Raw genomic sequence first — 20,461 nt, 5'->3', positions numbered from 1 at the left:
CTTATCGCGAGCTTTGAAACATGGAAAAATAATTTATTTTCATAATAACTTGCACGATACAAAATATTTGGTTTCTTTAATACATCTATAAATAAACATACATATATATCTATATGTATGAATGTATACCTAATGTATATCTTTTTTGTATATTTGTTGTATATAATATATGTGTATATAGGTATATAGCATTTATGCGTACGTATGCATACATGTACGATATATGTATGCATGTGTACATTTACCGCGTTAACGTTAGGATGGGAAATATTCTACCCGAAGCTGTAAATAACGCTATGAAGTTCATAAACGAAAAATAATCACTCCGCGCGCTCCTTGATGATCCACTTGCAATGTTTTTCCCTGAAAAACGCGGAAGAAATTTTTTTTTTCCAGCCAACGATCATTCGTGTACATAATTAACTTATGCGTTGATATACTTGATTGATTCATCATTTTCGTAAAACTTTTGGTGCACGCATATTTTTCATCTTAAGCTCGCTGATACTTTTATATCTAACGAACTTGATTTACAGAATTTAATAACATTTATTAATAACACGTGTTACGATTTTGAACGCTAATGTCGTTTGGTCACGTATCCATTATAGTTGCATATTGGAAACAGTTTTTCGTTCCCAACGGTCAAACACGTGGCGCCGCGATGCGGCCGGCCAATTAATTAAAACCATAACCCGCCGCGCTTTTGAGCGGGAAATTCAAAATTTCCAGGAGAACAACCGAATGGTCACGAAGTATGAATTGTGTAACTGTATTTCAACGCATCGGTTTTCTATGGACGAAATATAAAAACGGAAATATGCCACTTACACTTCTCGGCGTGATAAGCGTGACAACAACACTCACGGATCCTTGTATATTCGGCGCAATCGGCAGCCTGTACTTGACAAACTTCTGGACCGATACGGCAGACGTGAGGCATGAACCTGAACGAGTCTGAAAATAAAACGAGAGAAACGAGTCTTGTAGAAAAAAATTAATTGTTTCACATTATTGACTTAAATTCTTTTCCCCCCTAGGACACGAAGTACATAATTGTTATTATACTTGGAATCAAACGCGTGCAGACAGTACAGTACTAAACATCTCTATGCACAATTCAACACATAGGGTTTTGAATTACACGCGATATCTCAAATTCGACGAATCGATATAAGTATGCGGTATAATAATTCCCAGAGACGCAACGTTATGTTTATTGTTTACGCATATTTTTAGGGTATAAAATAAACGCACAAACGCACACGCAGTGGTAATATTACAATAACAAAAGATAAGATAACCGGTTGCGTATACATTTATTTATTTTTCTTTCTTTATTTTTGCAGTATAAAAATCGTTTGTCAACCGAAATTCCTGTACGACTGTAATAAACTCAGCTGCATCACTCGCAGCGAATTAAGTGCTGCAGATATTTTCACGTAAGCAACTCTCGTACACGTACCTACGATGCATGAAATTTCATCGAAAATTCCAGCACGTACGTATTGTACGGAATTTGCACAACGCTGAAAGACTGCTGTAATCTTGATCAGGGAGCGCGAGGATTGAGCTTCAAAGAAATGAAAGAAAAGAAGAAAAAACAGCACCCCAATCCATTTTACACGATTTCAAAGTTCCGGTTGAACCGAACGAATATTAGAATGCGAATTTCTCTTCCATCGCGATATTTCCCCTCGTTTCGCATTTAGCACGATGCAAAGAGTAAGGGGGGAGGGGAAAAAAGTCGTCAAGACGTCAGCACGCGTACGACGTAACGAGACCGAATAATAATTATTACAGCCAGGCCTGCAATTACGTATTGGTACGTATAATGTGACGGTGATCACGACTTCCTTTATCATTACTTCTAAAATTCTTCGCGCACAAATGAGTCACCAGGTGTATCATAGGAAACCGAATGTATATGTATGTCGCCTCGTCGTCGGCCGCGCTGCGCGATGCGACTCGAAGAGCCAACAACCAACCACCCGGCTCTAAGGCGATCGACGAGTTTCCTGAACAGGTGATTGCCCGAAACACCGTTCTAGCAACGGATTCGATCGATATTAAAACCAAAGATTTTCAAACATTTTTTCAAGCTGTATCGAAATTTTTTTTACAATTTTATCGTTACATTTGAAGACAGAAATTTCTCAGGTTTGTTTCCGACTTGTTGCGTTCTAATAATATGTTTTCCCAAGTTCTCTCAAACTCCGTCAAACGTTATTTTAGACGCTTGAAGAAATTCTACCACAATATTTCATCCACCGCGTCAATCTCGATAATTCAATCTGATGTATATATTGGTTTTTTTTTTTTTCTTTTTTTTTTAGTACTTCGTCACATAATTGCTTCATTTAGAATCTCTGTATATTCAGTTAATTATTTTTTATTTTGAAATAGTTTCAATTTCCCAAGGTTCCGTTACACTATTTCGAGATTTTCTTAATTCAAGTCTTCAATTTACCCGCAAGAGAATTCCTAATTTTACACTGTATATGAACTTCCAGTACCTTCTACGCGATCTTAACATGTACCCATATTCTTATACGGTAATGCATTTTTTCAACGATTTTTCGAGCTGCGCTCAAATCCGTCACTTATGTTCGAACAATGCCATAGATGCGATACGTACAACGTTATACCTAGGTACGTACCTGCAACTGTTCAAACTTAATTAGTTATTCATACCCTGTCCCTGCATACATGGAACTGTGCGTGCAGGCGAAAAAAAAGGATAAAGTGGAATCCAACGTGACGTGTGTGGCACTGCACATGTCGGCATCTTTTGGCAATCCCCCCCCCCCTTCGTTCATTCAATTTAATATGTAAATTTAACGACAGAAAAATCGTTGCGTCTTTTGGCCCGTCTGTATTAAATTTTCTACCTGTTTTTATTTTGATTTTTGCTTATCGAGCTGAGAATCAAGCCTGAATTATTAATTTTGATATTGTGTATCTAACAGAATTTCAACACCGTTCAGGAAAAGATTGAATCCATTCGACTTTTCCGCTCATACAGCGATCTAAGAAATGTGACATTATTCCACGAATCGTAATACCGGTGAAACTTGTGGCTGAAACGGGGCCTGTCTTTCGATAACGAACGACCGTCGACATTTCCTTGATAACGCGACATCGTGTACGTACGCCTAGGTATACGTTATATACACGGTGGGACAGTTCGTTTCTGTCATCCACATTGTTCCACAAGAATATATCTACAAAATATTATTATTTTAAACACGTAATATCATAAACGTAAATAACGATCAATTATTTTTCTACTGTAACTCATTGATCGCACAAGACTCATTTGATTTTGCACTCGACGTTCTGCGTGCAAAAATTTCGCAATTTCAAATCAGCATTGCAGCCATGCAATGCTTCACCTCGAGCTCCAGTTTCTCTGCTTTTTGTGTTTGATTGTTTTGTCGTTGTTTTTTCTATTCTTCTTCTTTTCCAACGTATTATACTTATCGTACAAAACCCGAGCAATGTTTTTCATTGTTTTATTCTTTCATTGTATTGGCTGCATGTTCGTAAGCTTACACGTCCACAGTTTTTCCGGTATGTAATATCCTTGTATTAGTAATACTTTTTTTCATACCCTCGATTCCAATAATGAGAAAATCATTCGACCGCACGATATCGATTTCAGAATGGTACAGCGGACAAAACGATTCGCACGATTTTTACGTAACGCGAGTATTTATAGTGTCGTTATACCTGTGCACATACAGGCAAATTATATTGCAGCCTTGACTAGGCAGGTAAACGACAATGGAAATGACCGTGCTCGCTACAATAAAGTTAATTCGCTGCGTTACCTTAATTTGTTGTTCCTTTATCCCCGAATCGTTACACTTGAAGGTATCGAGTGTATCGTAAGACTGTTTTTTTCTTTTTTTTCTTTAAATAAATTCAAACCCGTCCCAAATTTGCATATTTATAAAAATTTCCTGGCGAACGGTAGTAGCATGGTATGAAAACTGTAAAGAGATGGAAGAAATTCGATTCCGTTAATCGCTGCAATCTCACCATCTTCTGGTCCGGTATCACAGCAGCAATGATCATTCACAACGCCTTCGTTACTACAATATTCCATCTCATCGGCGCTGCAGGTTTTGCAGCCTGGTATTGGTCCTGTAACAACATTAAGATAATCGTAGTATTTAATCTTGCTTGTAATAAGGAGAGTCAAATCGTGTCAATATCATGACTCTAACAATAACATACGACGTATAATCGTGCGTATGAAATTCGTGAAACGGATTTGTTATGAATGATCCCGCGCGCGAGGCTTATCACCCGTAAACCGCAAAGTCTCCGATTTCCATGCAATTATAATTTCCTAATCACATAACGGGTTTATATATTTTCAGACAAAAGAAAAATTCCCGACGACTCGAAACTGGAACAAGATAGGCAACGTAAAACATATCTGCATTAAAACCGTTGTAAAAATTGTTGAGCCGCTGTCTGATCTTCTTTTCCGTTTCCTCCCCCCTCTTTTATATTTTTATCCTTATATATAATATCCGCGCAATAAGATAAGGCCGTATAATAAAATCCCCCAAGGTATGCTTTATAGGCGTTTGCACGACTTATTACCGCAACGAAGTTATATAAATTGTACAAACTAATAACGCGGGTTATAATCGCTTCTTCATCCGCGTATAGCCATGCTTTTTTTTATACCGCACATAATAATAACATGAGCCTCGTGTGCCTGGTCTAAATATAATGAAATATGTTAATTATATTAAGGATGCGTATTTTTATTTCTTTTTTCTTTTCTGTTACCTTTTGCATCCATTCCCACTGTTATTGTTGCGAATGCGGCAAATGCAAAAAGAGACGAACAAAGAAGAGGAAATTAATGAATAAATCGAGTCACTTTTCGTACGGTTGGCGTCCATAAATCGAGAAACTGACTGGCGGATAAATCGATCGGGGCTTACTTACCGGGGTATATTTTGAGTTTCTTTGCCTCCTCGACAGCATCCTTGTACGAAACTTGATGCTCTATGTAGTATTCTTCGTCGGGGTGATGGTCAATAACGGTAACAGCCTCGAGACTGGCCAAAATCACCAAAAACACCCCGATAATTATTATCGTCATCAGGCTCATGCTAGCTCAGCAAACGATCCTCGCTCACCGACATCTTCTTCATCGCCGCGAAGATTTAAAGGAAAAAAATAAAAATGGCAAACAGCAATAATCGATACTCTCGCAATCCAGCTTTCGTGTACGTTTCCACCGTTCCCACCCGCCCCTGCATTTGGGTTAAAATAAACACGGATTAGAAACTGTGAAAGATGGAAAAAAGAAAAAAAGAAAAACATCTTTTTCGTGGACGAGTACAAACGAACGTACTTATTGTATTGTGCGGATAAAAAAATCGTCGAGTCACATTTTGTGCGTGAATCGATGTACCAGCCGGTATTGTACGATACACGCGTGATATGTATATTGTGTATATCTAGAATATAGTTGAGCTATCGATCCTTCTCGACATTCTATTCCAAGGGTGTGATTCATCCTCGCGGGCTTCTATATGTGTAATAAAAGTATACGCGCGCTGTCTCAACTTATCGCCAGAGGGTGTCGGTATTTTTTTTTTTTATTTTATTTTAATCGTATCATTACTATTAATCTTCAGGTGAACGTTTTGTCAAATAAACTAGTATCAAGATTGATATACGAGTAACCAAAAATCCGACAGATCTGTTCAAAATTCGTACGAATCTACGCTTCGTAGGTTAGGATTAAATTATACCTATGCGACCTAATTAAAAATAATCTATACGTCGAGTCGAAACATTAATTTCACTAATCGTACAAGCCGGAATTAAGATCATGCTCCCGGAAACTATTCTGCGATATCATCGTACACGTTACGGGTCACGGATAGCCATAAGCGATTATGTCATTGCGTTGCAACGATTATTGACGAACCGAGTTACCCGATGGCCGTTTCAACGCGACATAAAAATACTTGGAATAAACACGGTGCAAGGCTCTTGATACAAAACCATTGCGATTCGATCAAACGGAGAGAAGCGTATCGTTGTACGTGTCGCACGTGACTTCTTGAATTTTATAAATATGAAAAATATTTTCTCTCTTGAATGCGGCAGGATTTTGGGACTTTGGGAACCGGCATTATTTTCCAAATCGCCGAATATTCGTTTCAACTTTCTATCGACATTGAAATGCCTCTCAAGTCTATTCCCGTAGTTAACGAGCTATACTGATTGTACGGCACGTTGATGGAAATTCGACGATTACCCGTAAGAGATACGCACAGGTTGACGGAAAGCCGTGGGTTATATGTTTGGAAATTGAAATATTTACGGATCGGTCGGATATACCTATAACACATAAAATATTGTTGTACCTATTCTCGTTTCGAACGCGTGACCGTTTCGCAAAACAATATCTCAAAACGTTCGTACGTGAGTACGTAATACAGGTATACAATATCGTGTATACCTGTGCTCGGTACGTGACTTTGAAAACGATTAATGCTCGTGCATTTTCATGCACACAGATTAAAATCGTGCTCGCGTTTGATATTTCTCCAAGATTTTTTGTAAATTATTTTGCGTTTTTTTACCTGACACGGATAATTATTAGGGTGTGAATCAAATTTGGGATAATTATTTGAGAAGGGAAATAGAAGGAAACAAGGAAGAAAAATCAAGCAAGTGTAATGAAGTAACGGTGCAGTAGAACAGCAATAACAGATATGATTGAATGAATTTTTTTAAGGAAAAAATAGGAATATAATGGCTTTTATTGTTAGGTTATGATGTATCTAGACAGGTATATGCGTGTATATATGCATGTACAGAACACCACGGCTAATAGAACAATATATCTTGTAACACGACCGAGTTTCTTGAGACAGCGTCCGGCAGTAATTAGTGAATTAGTTCAATTGAGACCGCATCCCGCAAGTGCCGCGCAAAAAAGACGCATGACTTATATATTTTCTACATTATGTGTATACGTATTGTGCAGATAGAAGTAACATAAAATATGGTTTCAAAGCAATAATATATATCGTTTCTATATTTTGCGTGTGCAAAACTTGGCCGAATATCGTGTAACGAAAGATTTCGCATAGGTACGATAGATAACTAAAATACGAAGAATGAGACGTAAGGGAAAAGGGTGAAAATTTCTTTACAATTTCAATTTCGTATATAGTATCAAATTTCATCACAGCCTTTTCAACTCGTGTCTTATTGCGTACGTGATCCGAAAGAGTTAGAGAGTTTAGAATCTTCAACGACTCGCAAACGAATCTGTTAAAGACACGTATAATATGTCGCCGCTGCAGGAACTGGCAATGAGTCAGTTTTTAAACTCGGTAAGACAGACGAACATAATTGTATAGGAGAGGGGAAAAAGATGAAGAAAAAAAAAAAAAATAAGAATTCAAACCGGTGAAAACGGGTTTGCAATTTATCCAATTTGAGGATTGCATCACGTAATATTTCGTCTATTTCACAAATTAACCCACTGTACAGTGGCATGTGCGGACTCGCTCTACTTAACACGTAAAACCGACTTCTTGAGTCGGTGGTATAATTCGTGTCTCGATCGTTTATTCGTACTTGTCTAATGTTATTACAGCAATTTATTCAATTTTTCAAGCTTGAAAAACAACGTACTTAAAAACAGTTCTACTTCCTCGTACAAAACCAGCGAACGTGATTCATTTTTATCGATAACAAGGATTCGTTTTTCCGCCGTACCAAATTGTGCAAATTTCAGCACGGATGTTTTTCTTTTAATTCCATTACAACAAAGTATTAATATTTTGAACCTGCTGAAGCGAAAAGTACTTACAAAAAAAAAGCATGTAAATGAAAATCGTATAAAGAGAAAAATTATAAAATATTGTGACATACTCACGTTTTTGGGAGAAATTCATTCGAGTCGAGGGGTGAATATGTATAATATTTAGTTCGATTAATTTCTTATTGGCCCGCCTCGCATTTCTCGATTAAAAAATTGTAGCCAACGAAAAATCGATCATTTCTCTACTTTCGTATCTCTGAGCGATAAATATATATATATATATATTTTTTAACGTAACGCCAACCGATCGTTATCGTAAAAATATTTTTGTCCCGCAACGCGCTTGTGCATGCACCGAAAGTCCACAAGTTCGCGCGTTCGATGCCAGATTATTATTTTCTATTCTGATTTTTTTTGCTCGTCTCTTTCCAAACAAACAAATAATCTCGCCAAGGCGAAAGGACGAGGAGAATTTCCAACTGACTACGAGTTTTACTCGTTGACCGATCGAGATCCCGCGATTTGGTCCGACAACCGTAATCCTCTACAGACCATGCCGGACTGCTAGTACTGCCAGTAGTTAGCGTTGCCGCTTTGCGGAGGGCTGAAACGCCTTTTCGGAGGGGCAGAGCTCTCCTCGTGTAGGTAACGGCTGCACATGCGTGTGTACCTGGAGGCCAGGCTGTGCCGCCTGTAAATGTATTGTGTCATGTGATCTCAGGATCCGTTGGCGAACCCGAAAACGACAGCCGGTACTCTCCTGCCCGATGTTTCCTTCGGTATTTCCCTTTCGCTGTCCCTTTTTTCCTGTTTTTTTTTCTTTTTTTTTTTTTCTCCAACGCCCGCTCGAATTCCACGTGACTCACAATTGAGGCACTGACGAAACAAAAAAAGAAACTTGTGGCGAAAATATAGAAATGGTCCGTTTATTGGCGGGTTCAAAGTTAATTATTCATCAGCTATTGTGCGGGTAATCTTATTGCGAGATGGATCCACGTCGAGATGATTGGATTTTTCAAATTAAGATAAAACTATTCGCAAGCTACGGTCGGTTTCCTCCAAATATTCAAGATGAAATATAGAAAACAAAAAAAAAAAAAAAAAAGAGATGCAATTTTTGTGATGCTTTTTTATTCTTGTTTTTTAGGAAAAACTTCGAATTATGTAACTGACGATTGTACAAATTTGATAAATTCGCAATGTGCGACTACCGCGTGGTAAAATTAGCGAAGAAGTACGCAATAAATTTACAACTTGCTAAATTAAATACAAGATAAATATCGGATAATTTACAAATTTGCAAACTCCGCCAGAACAAACGCGACGTATGCCTGAATTTAAAAATTCAAAAACGAATTCGTTTCGGGCATTACAAAAACGCACAAAATTATTTCATTAGTTGTATGCGCATATCCCAGTAAACGGAGAAAAATGTTAAACCATATTAAAACAAATGCATTTTCATGACCCAACGATTCGAATCGCACTAGAAGACTCATCGCACGTTTCGAAAATCAATTTGTTTCAATTTTTTTTCTATATATTAATTGACAAAGACGGAATTGTGATTGGATCGAATTGAAATTGCGTTACAACATAAGCATCGGATAAAATTTGGAAGAAAATGTGTATTTCGAAACAATAAATGGATCGAAGGGCATCGAAAGGAATCTCTTTGGATATGAGTGTCGAATCTGGTTTTTCTTTTTTTTCTTTTTGTTCTTGTTCTTTATTATTTGTTTGGATAAGACTGACAATCGTATTTCAGCAACGGCTTCTGCAAGTGCGCAGTTCTCCACGGCGCAGGACCGCCGTCATATAATACACGCACATATTTTACGTGTATACACACGCGCATACACGCACAGATGCATATAGATGCGGGATGACGTTTTGCGAGTATGTGTGAAGGGGGTCCTTCAAAGCATGAAACTCATAGCGGCATGTCGGTATTGATCCTACGGAGATCCTTGTTTTATTTCAAACCGCTGTTTATAAACAGCTGAATCGTATAAAGTATAATGATTCGAGAGAATGACGATTTTACATCGGTGTAACATAGTTTAAATTTATTACACGCTCAGATTCGTAGAAAATGAAATTGCCAATTTTTATCACCTCGAGAAGAAACAGGAACAAAATTTTCTTTTAGATGATTGGTAAAATTACGAAATAATCGTATGTATATAGTATGTAATAATTTACTTGTTTATTTTTTTTTTTCTGTACCGATATATATATGTGTGTGTGTGTGTGTGTGTGTGTGTGTGTGTGTGTACGAAGATACTGCGAGTGATGTCGAATGTAGGTACCTAATATATGCATATTTTGTTGGAACAAATTTTGACGTGCAGCAAAAGTGTAGAGGCGATAACGGGTGGTAATTCAAATGTATGGAAGCACGGAAAGAGAGAGCAAGAAAGAAAGGCCAACGAACCAGAATAAGAATAAAAATTTTACGCAACGACTTGCATATCGATTTGACTGACAATTTTAAAAATCGCTCCGTCTTATCGTCGCGTATTAATTGGAATTTTAAGCGGAGTTCAACGTCCGAGAAACATATAAATTTCGGAGAAAGTTAATTAAAATTTGAACAATTTTTCACCGATTAAGTAGTGCGATAATTTTCGTACACGTGGTAAGTGCGTCAAACGAAAGTAAATCATCGATTAACCGTAGCCCGCATAACGGCTGCAGTCTGGAGAGTCTACGGTATTAACCGATACCTTTCAAACACGTTCAAATACACATCTGTACATACACGCAGTACGTGCATCCCGTCACGGTTATCTCGTACCGTCGCCGTCACTTCTGATTTCGTTCCTACAGCTTACCGGGCGCCGAGTGTAAACGTAAAGAAAATTGTCACCCATGTGCCCACGTGACGATAGGTACCAAACGCCGGCAAATTGCGGACAAAGGAGAGGACTAATAAAAATTGAACAAAATTTTTCTCAAAGTAAATCTGATAAACAGAAAAGAGGAAGAGCAACGGAATGAGCATGAAAAATTTTAAGTTGTTACATATTGAACGGGCATTTGTAACATGCGTACCTTACAGATGCTGCGACAGCATGCCGACCAGTATTTTATTTATGTAGGGCACACCTGGCCAAGCCCTTTGCATGGTTCACTTATACGACGTATGTATTCGTCGCGTCACACCCCATATTCAAAATTTACATCCATACGTACGTATGTACGTACATACCTATGTATGAACGCACTTACACGACGTGTGTAACACGACTCTGCCGTACCTTAACTCCGATTCAGAATTCTATCGGTACATGCATACAGGTATGCCTTATATGCCCGTACATAAATTTATACATAGATGCGTTGACGATGATCACATTTATTGCATACGATACGTCATTTGTTCCGTAATTGTGAGAAGTGGTGTTTTTAAATTTTTTTTTTTTTATCTTCAGCTTTCTTAAAAGCAACAACAAGAACTGCAGAAGCAAAGATAGAATGATAAGTGTTGTAATTCAATAATTTTTACCGTTACTTCATACATACACTTATCAACGGTTATCTTTCAAAAATTTTAAATGCGACAACTTTTTTATGCTCTGGCTTTCTAAAATGATCAATCATATATTTCTAATTGGTTCGTTTCCCCGATGCTTGGAAAACTTTGTTTTCTTTTTATAACAAATACACATTCTATACTACAAAAAGGACGAGAATAGCGTATTTCATGTATTACAGCCAAGCATAGGTCGTTACAATTATACTGCGGAGTTATAGATCGTATATAGGTAGATAATAGAAATGTGTCTGGAGCGTAAAAAGGCGATGAATCCTCGCGAGGATGAAGCCTTATGAAGAAATATTAGTATGTGCATTTATGTTAGACACGCGGGAACATCGCCCATTTATACATATAATACGATGCCTGTACGCTGTGTATACCTTGTGCCGATGGGATTTGCTGTTACGTATTTTCATCTACTTATGTGTACAATAATATAAGTATTTTGTTTTATCATGCATGGCCGCTTGATCATGGCGTACGTGTAAGAATACTTTCATACAGTCACGAATAAATCAGCGAAACATGTACGTAGGTTGTAGGCGTGTTAAAAAGTTAATTAAAAAAGTGATGTTTGTTAAATTTCACGTAAATAATTACGTAATTATTGTCGGTAAGATAAATATTCTCACTATGCAGACACACGTTGATAATAAAATATTCCGTCAAATTATAATTCTCGAAATTCAGTCGATAATTGCATTATGTGCACACGATGCATAACGTACACATTTATTATATCAGTCACGGTCATGATTTATCGATTACAAGGAAAAAAATAAGTCGATCGTCTGAAATGAAAGGTCCTCTTGTGTATCCTTCTTTGTTGAAGACGTTTCGATTTCATTTATTTGTTTATTTTTATTTACTTTTTTTTGCTCTTGAAATTCTTTACCTCTATGACGTCATATTTTTTCTTAATTATTATGTTATTTTCATCTCAATCGTTGTCAATTTTTTTCTCAACAGCAACAGTGCATCATGTACTCGTAATCTCTGCACACGTCGTGCATGAAGTTGGGGCCAGGACAATAAGTGGCCGGAATACAGAGCACAGGCAGAATGTCTGGAATGAAAAAAATCGGATTCTTTTTCTTCTGTGGATAAAAATGACGCCTAAACTGGATTAACAAGAATCACAGATTCAGGAAATACATTTTCGACCGTTTAATAAGAATCCAATAACTCTGCAAGTATATGTTTACGAAGTGAAAAGGTCATATATTATATCTAAGGACAGGAATGAAGATCGGAGGAGGCGAAAACTTGGCGATCATACGTCTGTTCCTATTTATTCGTGCTTACCGTATGTTCGTCGACACCCGCAACAGTATCCAAGATTTATCGCCGGATCGTTATCACAGAAACGCATCGGACATCCCGTGCATACAGGAGGAAACAGGGCGTTCACTAAGAATGATAAATCATAGAGTATGGTGCAAAAAACGCTGTTGTGATGTAAAATTTTACAACGAAATTCCGGATAATCGTTTAATGCGTTTTAATATGATTTTCCGTTATTGCTATCCGAATCGTACTTGGCGAAAAAGACTCGGCGAAAAAGACAGCCAACAATTGACAGCGCATATTTTTTTAACAAAATAATTTCCTCCGTAGTGAGCATTGGTGAGATAATGGAAAAAAAAAAAAATTTACCAAATGACCAAGTATTATTGAAAGCAAAGAAAGTCAAAGATCCGACGAACCGATATCGATGAAACGTGAATGACGAGTCTTCGTTTCGCGAAGCGAAGATGCCCTGGCGAATGTAGTTGACATCGCAATGACGACAGCGAGAAAAACGATGATATTCACTTTGAAAGACATTTTGACACCGAGTAAACATGTTGAGAGAATTCCGGCTCTCTTATATACCTTTTCAACGCTTGGGTTTTTTTATTTTATTTTTTTTATTTTATCGTGAATCGTTTTACCTGGACACTGATAAAGTCAGTCGCTCGTTTCTTCGTAAGATCGTAAATAACAAATTGTTTTCAAATGACCATTAAAATCAGGTCACCGCCTCTTCCAGGTAAACCAACAACTCGTAAAATTTACATCGTGAACGAGTGATCTTTCCGCTTATAGTACTAGAAAAATCTACTGCCTGCGCGTGTAATTCGTCGGCATCGCGCATATTCAAGCTGTGTTCTTTGGGTGATTGAGAAGTCGGTATTTTATCATAATTTACTCCATGTCGATTCAAGTTTATACATTCCACATTGACACGCATTTAATTTAATTCCCGAATAAATTCACTCCTCACTGTCAGAACTATTCACACTTGTGTTTCGTCGGCTATTACGGCTGAACGATAACATGTGTTTAAAGATTCCCGCTTCCAAAGCGGCCGTCGGCTCTGAAATTAAATATGGCTGGAGACACACGATCAGCTGATCGTCGAGTTCGTTGCGTTTGCAACTCGTCGTCGAGGCTGTTGCGAATGTGTTGTCGGTGAAATCCGTAAAAAATCAGGGTAAGTAGTAGCAAAAATTTCATTTTCACAACTGCTATACCCCTATAATTTCTAGGCATCTATGCTAGATTAACAAATCTCGCGAAATAAATTCGCGGCGAGTAAAGTAGAATAAACATTATTGCGGTATGAAGCACGTGACAACGTTTATATGTCATTCGTAGATTGGCAAGCATGAATGGTAAAAGTGCAGCGATTCGCAGAATGAAATTTTCTTATAATCGACAGCTGCGTTCTAGGATTTCGAACGCATTTCATATCGAATTTAATACATTGTTTGACGCCTATACGATAGAAATTGGCTAGATGAACACTGCAGGAACGAACGTATTTGGTCAGGTGATTTGGCGGTTAAAAGCATCAGACGAATATCAAATATTCGAATTTCGTACTGAAAGCAAAAAGACTTCAAGAGCAAACAATACGAGATACAAGATAAAATAAACATCTAATTCGTACCTCGATTCGTACCAACCGATCGCAGAACCGTTCAAGTTCGTGCAGCCTGCGGTTAAGCTGCGTCGGATAGGTTACTGGGTAGGCATACGTATAGATATAGGTAGATAGGTACAGTCAGTATCAAAATGAAAAAAGAATTCACAGTCGAACTGGTATTTACAAATACACGAAATGCGGATTGAAATGTCAATAAACCGAGGGACTGTCACCCACGAATTAGGTGCTGGGCGTATCGCAGACGCGTTAAGAGTATCGATATCGTTTTCAAGCGTGACCGAGAAGGGTCAAAAGCAATATTGAATTGAAAAAAACCGGGAGAGACGCAAAAAACGTAATGACATCGTCTAAGCGTGCGAAAATCGAATATGACGATCTGCCGTTGGATCTGAGTCTAAAAAAGGTGCCGGAAAAAATGGCTGAGGATGAATACGACGACGAAGACGACGAGGAGGTGGAGGAAGAGGAAGTCGAGGTCGAGAGGGATAAAAGCCTCGTCAAAATTTCCCCCCTCGACGAAAGCGGTGTCTTCATAGTCCCAGCTGTCCCTCCGCTCAGCCATCCGATCCTGAAGATACCGGAAAAGCTGCTGTCGCTTGAGTGGCTACTCACCGAGGAGCTGAGGTGCATTCAGTTCCAGCTGCCAGTCGAGTACGTCTACAACCCGATCGAGTACGCCTTCGACGTCCACGCTAAGTACGTCAGGAAATACTGCCAGACGACTAAGAAGATCCTGTTCCTCGGCATGAACCCGGGTCCCTGGGGAATGACTCAGACCGGCGTCCCCTTCGGGGAGGTGAAAATGGTCAGAGACTGGCTTGGGCTCTCGGGCTGCATTGGAAAACCTGTCAGGGAACAGCCAGACAGAAAAGTGACCGGATTTGCTTGCACGAGGAGCGAAATAAGTGGGCGAAGGTTCTGGGGACTGTTCAAAGACGTTTGCCAAACGCCTGAAAATTTCTTCAGGCATTCTTATCTTCACAATTACTGCCCCATCGCTCTCATGGACACCAAAGGAAGGAACATTACACCTGCCGAATTGAAGGCAATTCATTGTTGTTGAAAATCGGATGCGATTCAGGATTTACCAACTTCGGTTTAATTTTGCTTTCTTGTTTGGATTTTTCAGGGCCTCGAACAGAAGACTCTTTACTACAGATGCGACGAGGCACTCGTCGCCACCATTAAACTCTTGCGAATCGAGATAGTCATCGGCATCGGAAGATTCGCCGAGAAAAGGGCACAGACTGTCGTCAAAACTGCCGGACTTCCCACCCAGGTTCATTTCATTTTATCTATTATTTAATATGAATTCTCGTTTAAATATTCAAGATTCAATACTTAAGAATGAAAGTTTGTAACGATCACATAACGATCTCTGTCATTCATCTGGATCGATCATTTTACTTACAATCAATTACACATCTCTAATTACCAATATGAGTACTTCAATGTGTAATTAATGTTGTTTTGTTTTTACAGGTGTTGTGCATACCTCACCCGAGTCCCCGGTCCCTGGGAAATGAGAACTGGAGTGAGAAGGCTGCGCAGAGATTGCAGGAGTTAAATTTACTGAGATATTTTGCCAAGTAAATTTTCACTTACAGATATCCAGCGTGCAATATCAACGAGTGATAGTCACAAGTGCAAAAACAAGACTCTATATACAATCGCTCCGATTTAAGCAATAATCCGTACTAATATTTTATTCTTGTCATTTCTTTCATAATACTTCGCTGTTACTGTTGTCATTATTATAACGTATTTTTATTTTTCAAACATGAACGTAAACGAATGGATGAATGTGGCATTGGAAAAGGCTACCGAGGCTTTGAATGCCGGAGAAGTGCCAGTTGGGTGTTTGTTCGTTTACGAAAATGAGATAATAGCATCGGGTCGCAACACTGTCAACGAAACAAAAAACGCAACTCGTCATGCCGAGCTAAACTGCATAGATGATGTGCTCGAATATTGCAAAGATAAGGGAATCGATTATCACAAAGTGTTTGAGAATATCGACGTTATCGTCACTGTTGAGCCATGCATAATGTGCGCCGCTGCGCTACACCAGCTAAAAATTCGCAGCATCGTTTATGGTTGTCAAAATGATCGGTTCGGCGGTTGCAAAAGCGTGTTTGATGTGACGAAAATTTATGATTACAAAATATCTATTACCGGTAGCGTCAGAGGTGACGATGCGATGCAATTACTTAAAGACTTTTACAAAGGTACAAACCCCAACGCTCCGGCGTCCAAAGTTAAAAAAGGTCGGAAAAAGAAAGTTGAATCCGATGTAGGTTGATTATTTCCTTTTATTATAATTTTAAAAAACCGTTTGCCAACTTTTAATCATATCCTCAAGTCTTGTTTTCACGAGATATCGAAAGCTATGAAGGTTTTCCATTTTTCCAACGAAAACGTACAGACTGTGGATATTAAATAATAAGCAAATAGTGTACGATGCATAATAATGCATAAGGTTGTGCTATCGTAGCAATCGTTTTCTTATCGGATCTCATTTCAATTTGCAGTAATGGTATAAATTAACACAATAGTATTCAAACTCTGATTAATCACCCGTAAGTCCATATCAGTAGCATAGATGCTCTGTACGATGAAAAAGAGACGGTGTTTTAAACTTATTCGCAACAAAAAAAGGAACATAATTGATGAGAGAAAACACTACGAAAATTTTGGTTACAATATTTCAGATTTTTATTTTGATAATTTATATGTTACATTACCTTTTAAAATTGCGTATCTACTTAAGTACTAAGTATCCAAAAAATTAAGTTTATACTTCTTACGAGTAAGAAGCTATTTTGATTTTGTACCGTACGATCGAGTACCGTATGCATTTTTGTTTTAAAAGTTGTACCAACCTTTTTTTACAACGAAAACTTTCAAGAGTTCAGATCTAACTTTTTCCACGTTACACATTAAACGTGAACTCGCAGATCTTCCCAGTCGTAATCGATGTATCATAAAATTCGGGCAGGGTATATACCTATACTGTATAGAAGATAGTAGAATGTAGAAAACTTACGATTATCCGCACCACGTGGGATCAAGTTCACATTTACCTTGATACCATCTTACGAGTAGTTGATTCTTCAATGTGTAATCCTTGAGGACCATTGTTTTCGTCTGAAAAAAAGAGTGCATAGTAAAATGTCAAAGGTATTAACATTGTAAATACTCGAATAAAACAAACTAGCAAAAAAAAAAAAACCAATCACCCTGCGATCAATTTTCAATTAATTTTCTATAGGTATCACAGGTTTGTCACTCACGATAGGAGGTGGGAATATTCTTTGAAAGTCCATAGCGTTCTGGTGCTCGCGATAACTGGTCGACAAAATGTGTCTTGTCTCATCCGTAAAACACGGTTTACACAATTGGCATTCGACTCGAAAACAGTCGTCGCATTTAGCGCAAACTTCTGGCAGTACGACCAGATTTTTATCAGCCACCTGCATTTCCTCTTCCTTCTGATTTCTGAAATAATAATCGCGTTGTGTGTGTCATTGCTGAGGTTCGAAAATTCTCCTTCAACCCTACGGTTATGATTCTGGAATTAGCTGTGCGAAAATAGGATTCACCTAATTCTTAGCGATTCCTTCCTTACTCTTTGGCCGATACCGACGAGTCCGAAAAGGTTGAATAAAACCTGTTCGTAGAGCAGTTGATTAGGCGGATAATGGGCCGAAGATAAATTCGGCGACATATTGGCCTCCATGACAAATACGTTGAGCTCATCGTCTATTGCGAAATCGAATCGCATCATCTCGAAAAAGTTGTGTTGGTTTTTGAACCGTTTTACGACGTCCTTGATAAGGGACTCCTTACTCAGAATGACGTCCCGTATCGCATCGTTAACGTTATCCCAGACCTTCTGGGGATCCTTACCCTGCGCCCTGACGTAACTGTCGAAAGAGTCCTTCATGGAGAATCCCAGATTAGCGTAGTAATTTTTGAGCGACGGAACATCCCATATCGGCAAGTAATCATCGCCGACAACATATTTGTCGATGTTCTCAGGATCGAACGGATAGTACTTGACAGGACAAAACCGGAAGAGAATATCACCCTTGTAAACGTAGACCCTGAGAGGATCGACGGAAGTGACAACGGTGTAGACGCCGATGTCGAACTTGAACCCGTCAACCAGAAAAGGATTCTCAATGAACTCCTGGACGAAAGACCCCTCCGATGCCAGATCGATGTCCGAGACATTGAGTATCTGGATTCCCCGATGTGCGTTCGACTTTTGGACGAAACTCTTCGCCGGGTTGTCGGCCACGTATTTTAGCAAGGCTTTCTTGTCTTCTGGTATCTTGAAAGCTGCCGGCAAGTGCCTCGCCAACTCCGACGTCGAGAGGTCGACTTTGTTCGTTATGTAACCGCACCCCGGTACATGATTCACCTTCTGGTGCGGCGCCAGGGCGTTAAGACTCGAGTAAAGCGATCTGAAGGGATAATCGTGAGCCCACAACAAATCCCAGTCCGACTCGTTCGTTCCTCTCTCAAATCCGAGTCGGTCCAGCAATGCGAAAACGTGTTTCAAATACCCGGAGTCGGGATTTCTTCCGTAGACCCAGTATATCGGTTTTCGATCCTTTATCAATACTTCCTTGACTTCGATCTTCGCAAAGTGTTTTTGCAAACTCGAAGACAGATGATAGAGAGTGTATAAAATGACTGGTCCAACGATACCGAGTATAAATAGTTTGAATATCGTTCTAAGTTTGGTATTCAAAACCGTTGTACCGACCGCAGTATCTTCATTCTGAAAAACGGGTCAATTTTTGTTAATGTCAATCAATTTTGACTAAACTCCATCACCGCCTGAAGAATGTATGACAAGCCCTTTCGAATAGAAATTGCAAGAATGTAAACGTAAACATAACGGTGCGTAACGTTGCATAATTTGAAAAATGACCTACCTTTTTGCCGTCGGAATTTTTCCCGCTCTTCTCAAATACTTCTTCATCTTCGTTAGAGGTCGCAGACACAAGGCGTTTTTTGACAGTCATTAGAATATTGGTTTTACCCGTTTGTAGAGAAAATTTCGTGCGTGGTACACCGTGTTGTTGAAAAATCACGTCAGAATACGCATCGCCGCGAAGTACCGTTGTGTCTCGAGTCTCAGCCCCGCTCCAATATAACGTTTCGTACAACCTGCGCACGTGGAATGCATTGCGCAGGAGAACCGGATTTCAACCTACGTATGTATGTATGCACGTAGAACACGCATACATGACGCGTGTGACGTGCGCTCAGAAAAGTTTTTTTTTCTTTTCGTCATACGTCTTACGTTATATTCTGTACCTTCATCATTTTAGACAAAAAAATACAAGAATATGATGATCGTTTGAAAATTCGCAGAGTGGGCCGCCTGATTGTAGGCAACTGACTATGCATGCACGAGGTTGGCATTTAGGTGCCTAAGATTAGGCGTTTAGTTTAGCAGAAACGACAGTTTGGAACAATACACGAGTATTTGGCAATACAAATTTGTGAAACTAATTTCTACTACTCACCGAACACTTTTGGGTAGCCGGAGATGTATCCTCTGGTCGTTCAGGTATGAGCATGGAATCCATGTTAAGTTCACAATATTGCACCCCACTTCACTGCGATAACAATCACCGAACAAAGCACTCGATTGATTTTAGTTTACGGACCTGTTATGTGTAAGAAATTTGTCACCCGTCAAATAAACAACGAACATTCCGGCCACGTAAACAGCAAATAACCTTGCAGAAACCAAATTCGATGCAACAGTCGACAGTGATTGAGAGACATGACATGCCTAATCAGCAGGTCTACCGGCGTGAAGTAGTTTGAAAATAGACGTGATATGGTCGTTGACGATATAATCACCACACACTGCACTAAAAAACGCGATTAGGCTATTTGCTCGCGTGACGTCGTTCGATTGTTTCGCGGTGAAAAAATTACCGATCAAATTGCACGGGACAGACGATCCGAGTTTCGCGGTTACAAAGCACGCCGTACACCTGGCGCTGCTCGAGAGCGAATGGCACCGCGCGGAACTCTCACTTGGGAGGAAATCTCGAAACTTCGATCGGTCGAAGCGTGCTGACGTTGTTGCTGAGCACTGTGGTTGATGTTTACTAGGTTGCCGTCACTCCTCCCGTCA

The 20,461-nt window shown here is 39.1% G+C and overlaps 4 protein-coding genes and 1 long non-coding RNA gene across 7 annotated transcripts; 2 read left to right on the top strand and 3 right to left on the bottom strand.

Moving 5' to 3' along the window:
• Positions 1–12: 12 nt before the first annotated feature.
• Positions 13–8,432, bottom strand: LOC107220715. Of its 2 annotated transcripts, XM_015659407.2 has the most exons (6): positions 7,934–8,432; positions 4,972–5,282; positions 4,810–4,827; positions 4,045–4,149; positions 832–957; positions 13–363 (listed from the first exon to the last, which is right to left on the bottom strand). In XM_015659407.2, exons 2-6 carry the CDS (start codon positions 5,135–5,137, stop codon positions 242–244), a joined length of 537 nt encoding a protein of 178 aa, XP_015514893.1. In that variant the 5' UTR covers positions 5,138–5,282; positions 7,934–8,432; the 3' UTR covers positions 13–241. The 2 variants fall into 2 exon arrangements, with proteins under 2 accessions (XP_015514893.1, XP_015514894.1); XM_015659408.2 differs by lacking the exon at positions 4,810–4,827 and having other exon boundaries at positions 7,934–8,413.
• Positions 8,433–12,400: 3,968 nt separating this feature from the next.
• On the bottom strand, positions 12,401–20,408 carry LOC107220726. 2 transcript variants are annotated; one of them, XR_006904601.1, is made up of 3 exons: positions 19,839–20,408; positions 12,669–12,773; positions 12,401–12,429 (listed from the first exon to the last, which is right to left on the bottom strand). It is a non-coding gene; the product is annotated as an uncharacterized LOC107220726 (long non-coding RNA). The 2 variants fall into 2 exon arrangements; XR_006904600.1 differs by lacking the exon at positions 19,839–20,408 and adding an exon at positions 14,299–14,375 and having other exon boundaries at positions 12,405–12,429.
• Positions 14,327–15,918, top strand: LOC107220723 (single-strand selective monofunctional uracil DNA glycosylase). The gene is made up of 3 exons (XM_015659422.2): positions 14,327–15,340; positions 15,425–15,574; positions 15,778–15,918. Exons 1-3 carry the CDS (start codon positions 14,633–14,635, stop codon positions 15,886–15,888), a joined length of 969 nt encoding a protein of 322 aa, XP_015514908.1. The 5' UTR covers positions 14,327–14,632; the 3' UTR covers positions 15,889–15,918.
• LOC107220725 (tRNA-specific adenosine deaminase 2) lies at positions 16,071–16,937 on the top strand. Its single transcript, XM_015659424.2, has one exon. It carries the CDS (start codon positions 16,076–16,078, stop codon positions 16,595–16,597), a length of 522 nt encoding a protein of 173 aa, XP_015514910.1. The 5' UTR covers positions 16,071–16,075; the 3' UTR covers positions 16,598–16,937.
• Positions 17,168–19,413, bottom strand: LOC107220722 (probable tubulin polyglutamylase ttll-15). Its single transcript, XM_015659420.2, has 4 exons — positions 19,242–19,413; positions 17,898–19,084; positions 17,589–17,793; positions 17,168–17,442 (listed from the first exon to the last, which is right to left on the bottom strand). The coding sequence occupies exons 1-4, from the start codon at positions 19,329–19,331 to the stop codon at positions 17,344–17,346; spliced, it is 1,581 nt and encodes a 526-aa protein (XP_015514906.1). The 5' UTR covers positions 19,332–19,413; the 3' UTR covers positions 17,168–17,343.
• Positions 20,409–20,461: the final 53 nt, after the last annotated feature.

This window comes from Neodiprion lecontei, chromosome 5 (genome assembly GCF_021901455.1).
Source record: "Neodiprion lecontei isolate iyNeoLeco1 chromosome 5, iyNeoLeco1.1, whole genome shotgun sequence".
Taxonomy (NCBI): Eukaryota; Metazoa; Arthropoda; class Insecta; order Hymenoptera; family Diprionidae; genus Neodiprion; species Neodiprion lecontei.
Note: the sequence above shows the minus strand (reverse complement) of the source record. Positions and strands in the feature narration are given on the sequence as shown.

Bases quoted from the DNA above. Each gene is read 5' to 3' on its own strand.
- LOC107220715 (XM_015659407.2), bottom strand. From the start codon at position 5,137: ATGAGCCTGATGACGATAATAATTATCGGGGTGTTTTTGGTGATTTTG. The intron at 958-4,044 runs GTGAGATTGCAG...TTTTATTTTCAG, and splicing joins TGATACCGGACCAGAAGATG to ACTCGTTCAGGTTCATGCCT. The intron at 364-831 runs GTAAGTGGCATA...CGCGTTTTTCAG, and splicing joins CGCTTATCACGCCGAGAAGT to GGAAAAACATTGCAAGTGGA.
- LOC107220725 (XM_015659424.2), top strand. From the start codon at position 16,076: ATGAACGTAAACGAATGGATGAATGTGGCATTGGAAAAGGCTACCGAG.
- LOC107220722 (XM_015659420.2), bottom strand. From the start codon at position 19,331: ATGACTGTCAAAAAACGCCTTGTGTCTGCGACCTCTAACGAAGATGAA. The intron at 17,794-17,897 runs GTGAATCCTATT...TTATTATTTCAG, and splicing joins AAGGAATCGCTAAGAATTAG to AAATCAGAAGGAAGAGGAAA. The intron at 17,443-17,588 runs GTGAGTGACAAA...TCTTTTTTTCAG, and splicing joins GAATATTCCCACCTCCTATC to ACGAAAACAATGGTCCTCAA.
- LOC107220723 (XM_015659422.2), top strand. From the start codon at position 14,633: ATGACATCGTCTAAGCGTGCGAAAATCGAATATGACGATCTGCCGTTG. The intron at 15,341-15,424 runs GCAATTCATTGT...TGGATTTTTCAG, and splicing joins TTACACCTGCCGAATTGAAG to GGCCTCGAACAGAAGACTCT. The intron at 15,575-15,777 runs GTTCATTTCATT...TTGTTTTTACAG, and splicing joins CTGCCGGACTTCCCACCCAG to GTGTTGTGCATACCTCACCC.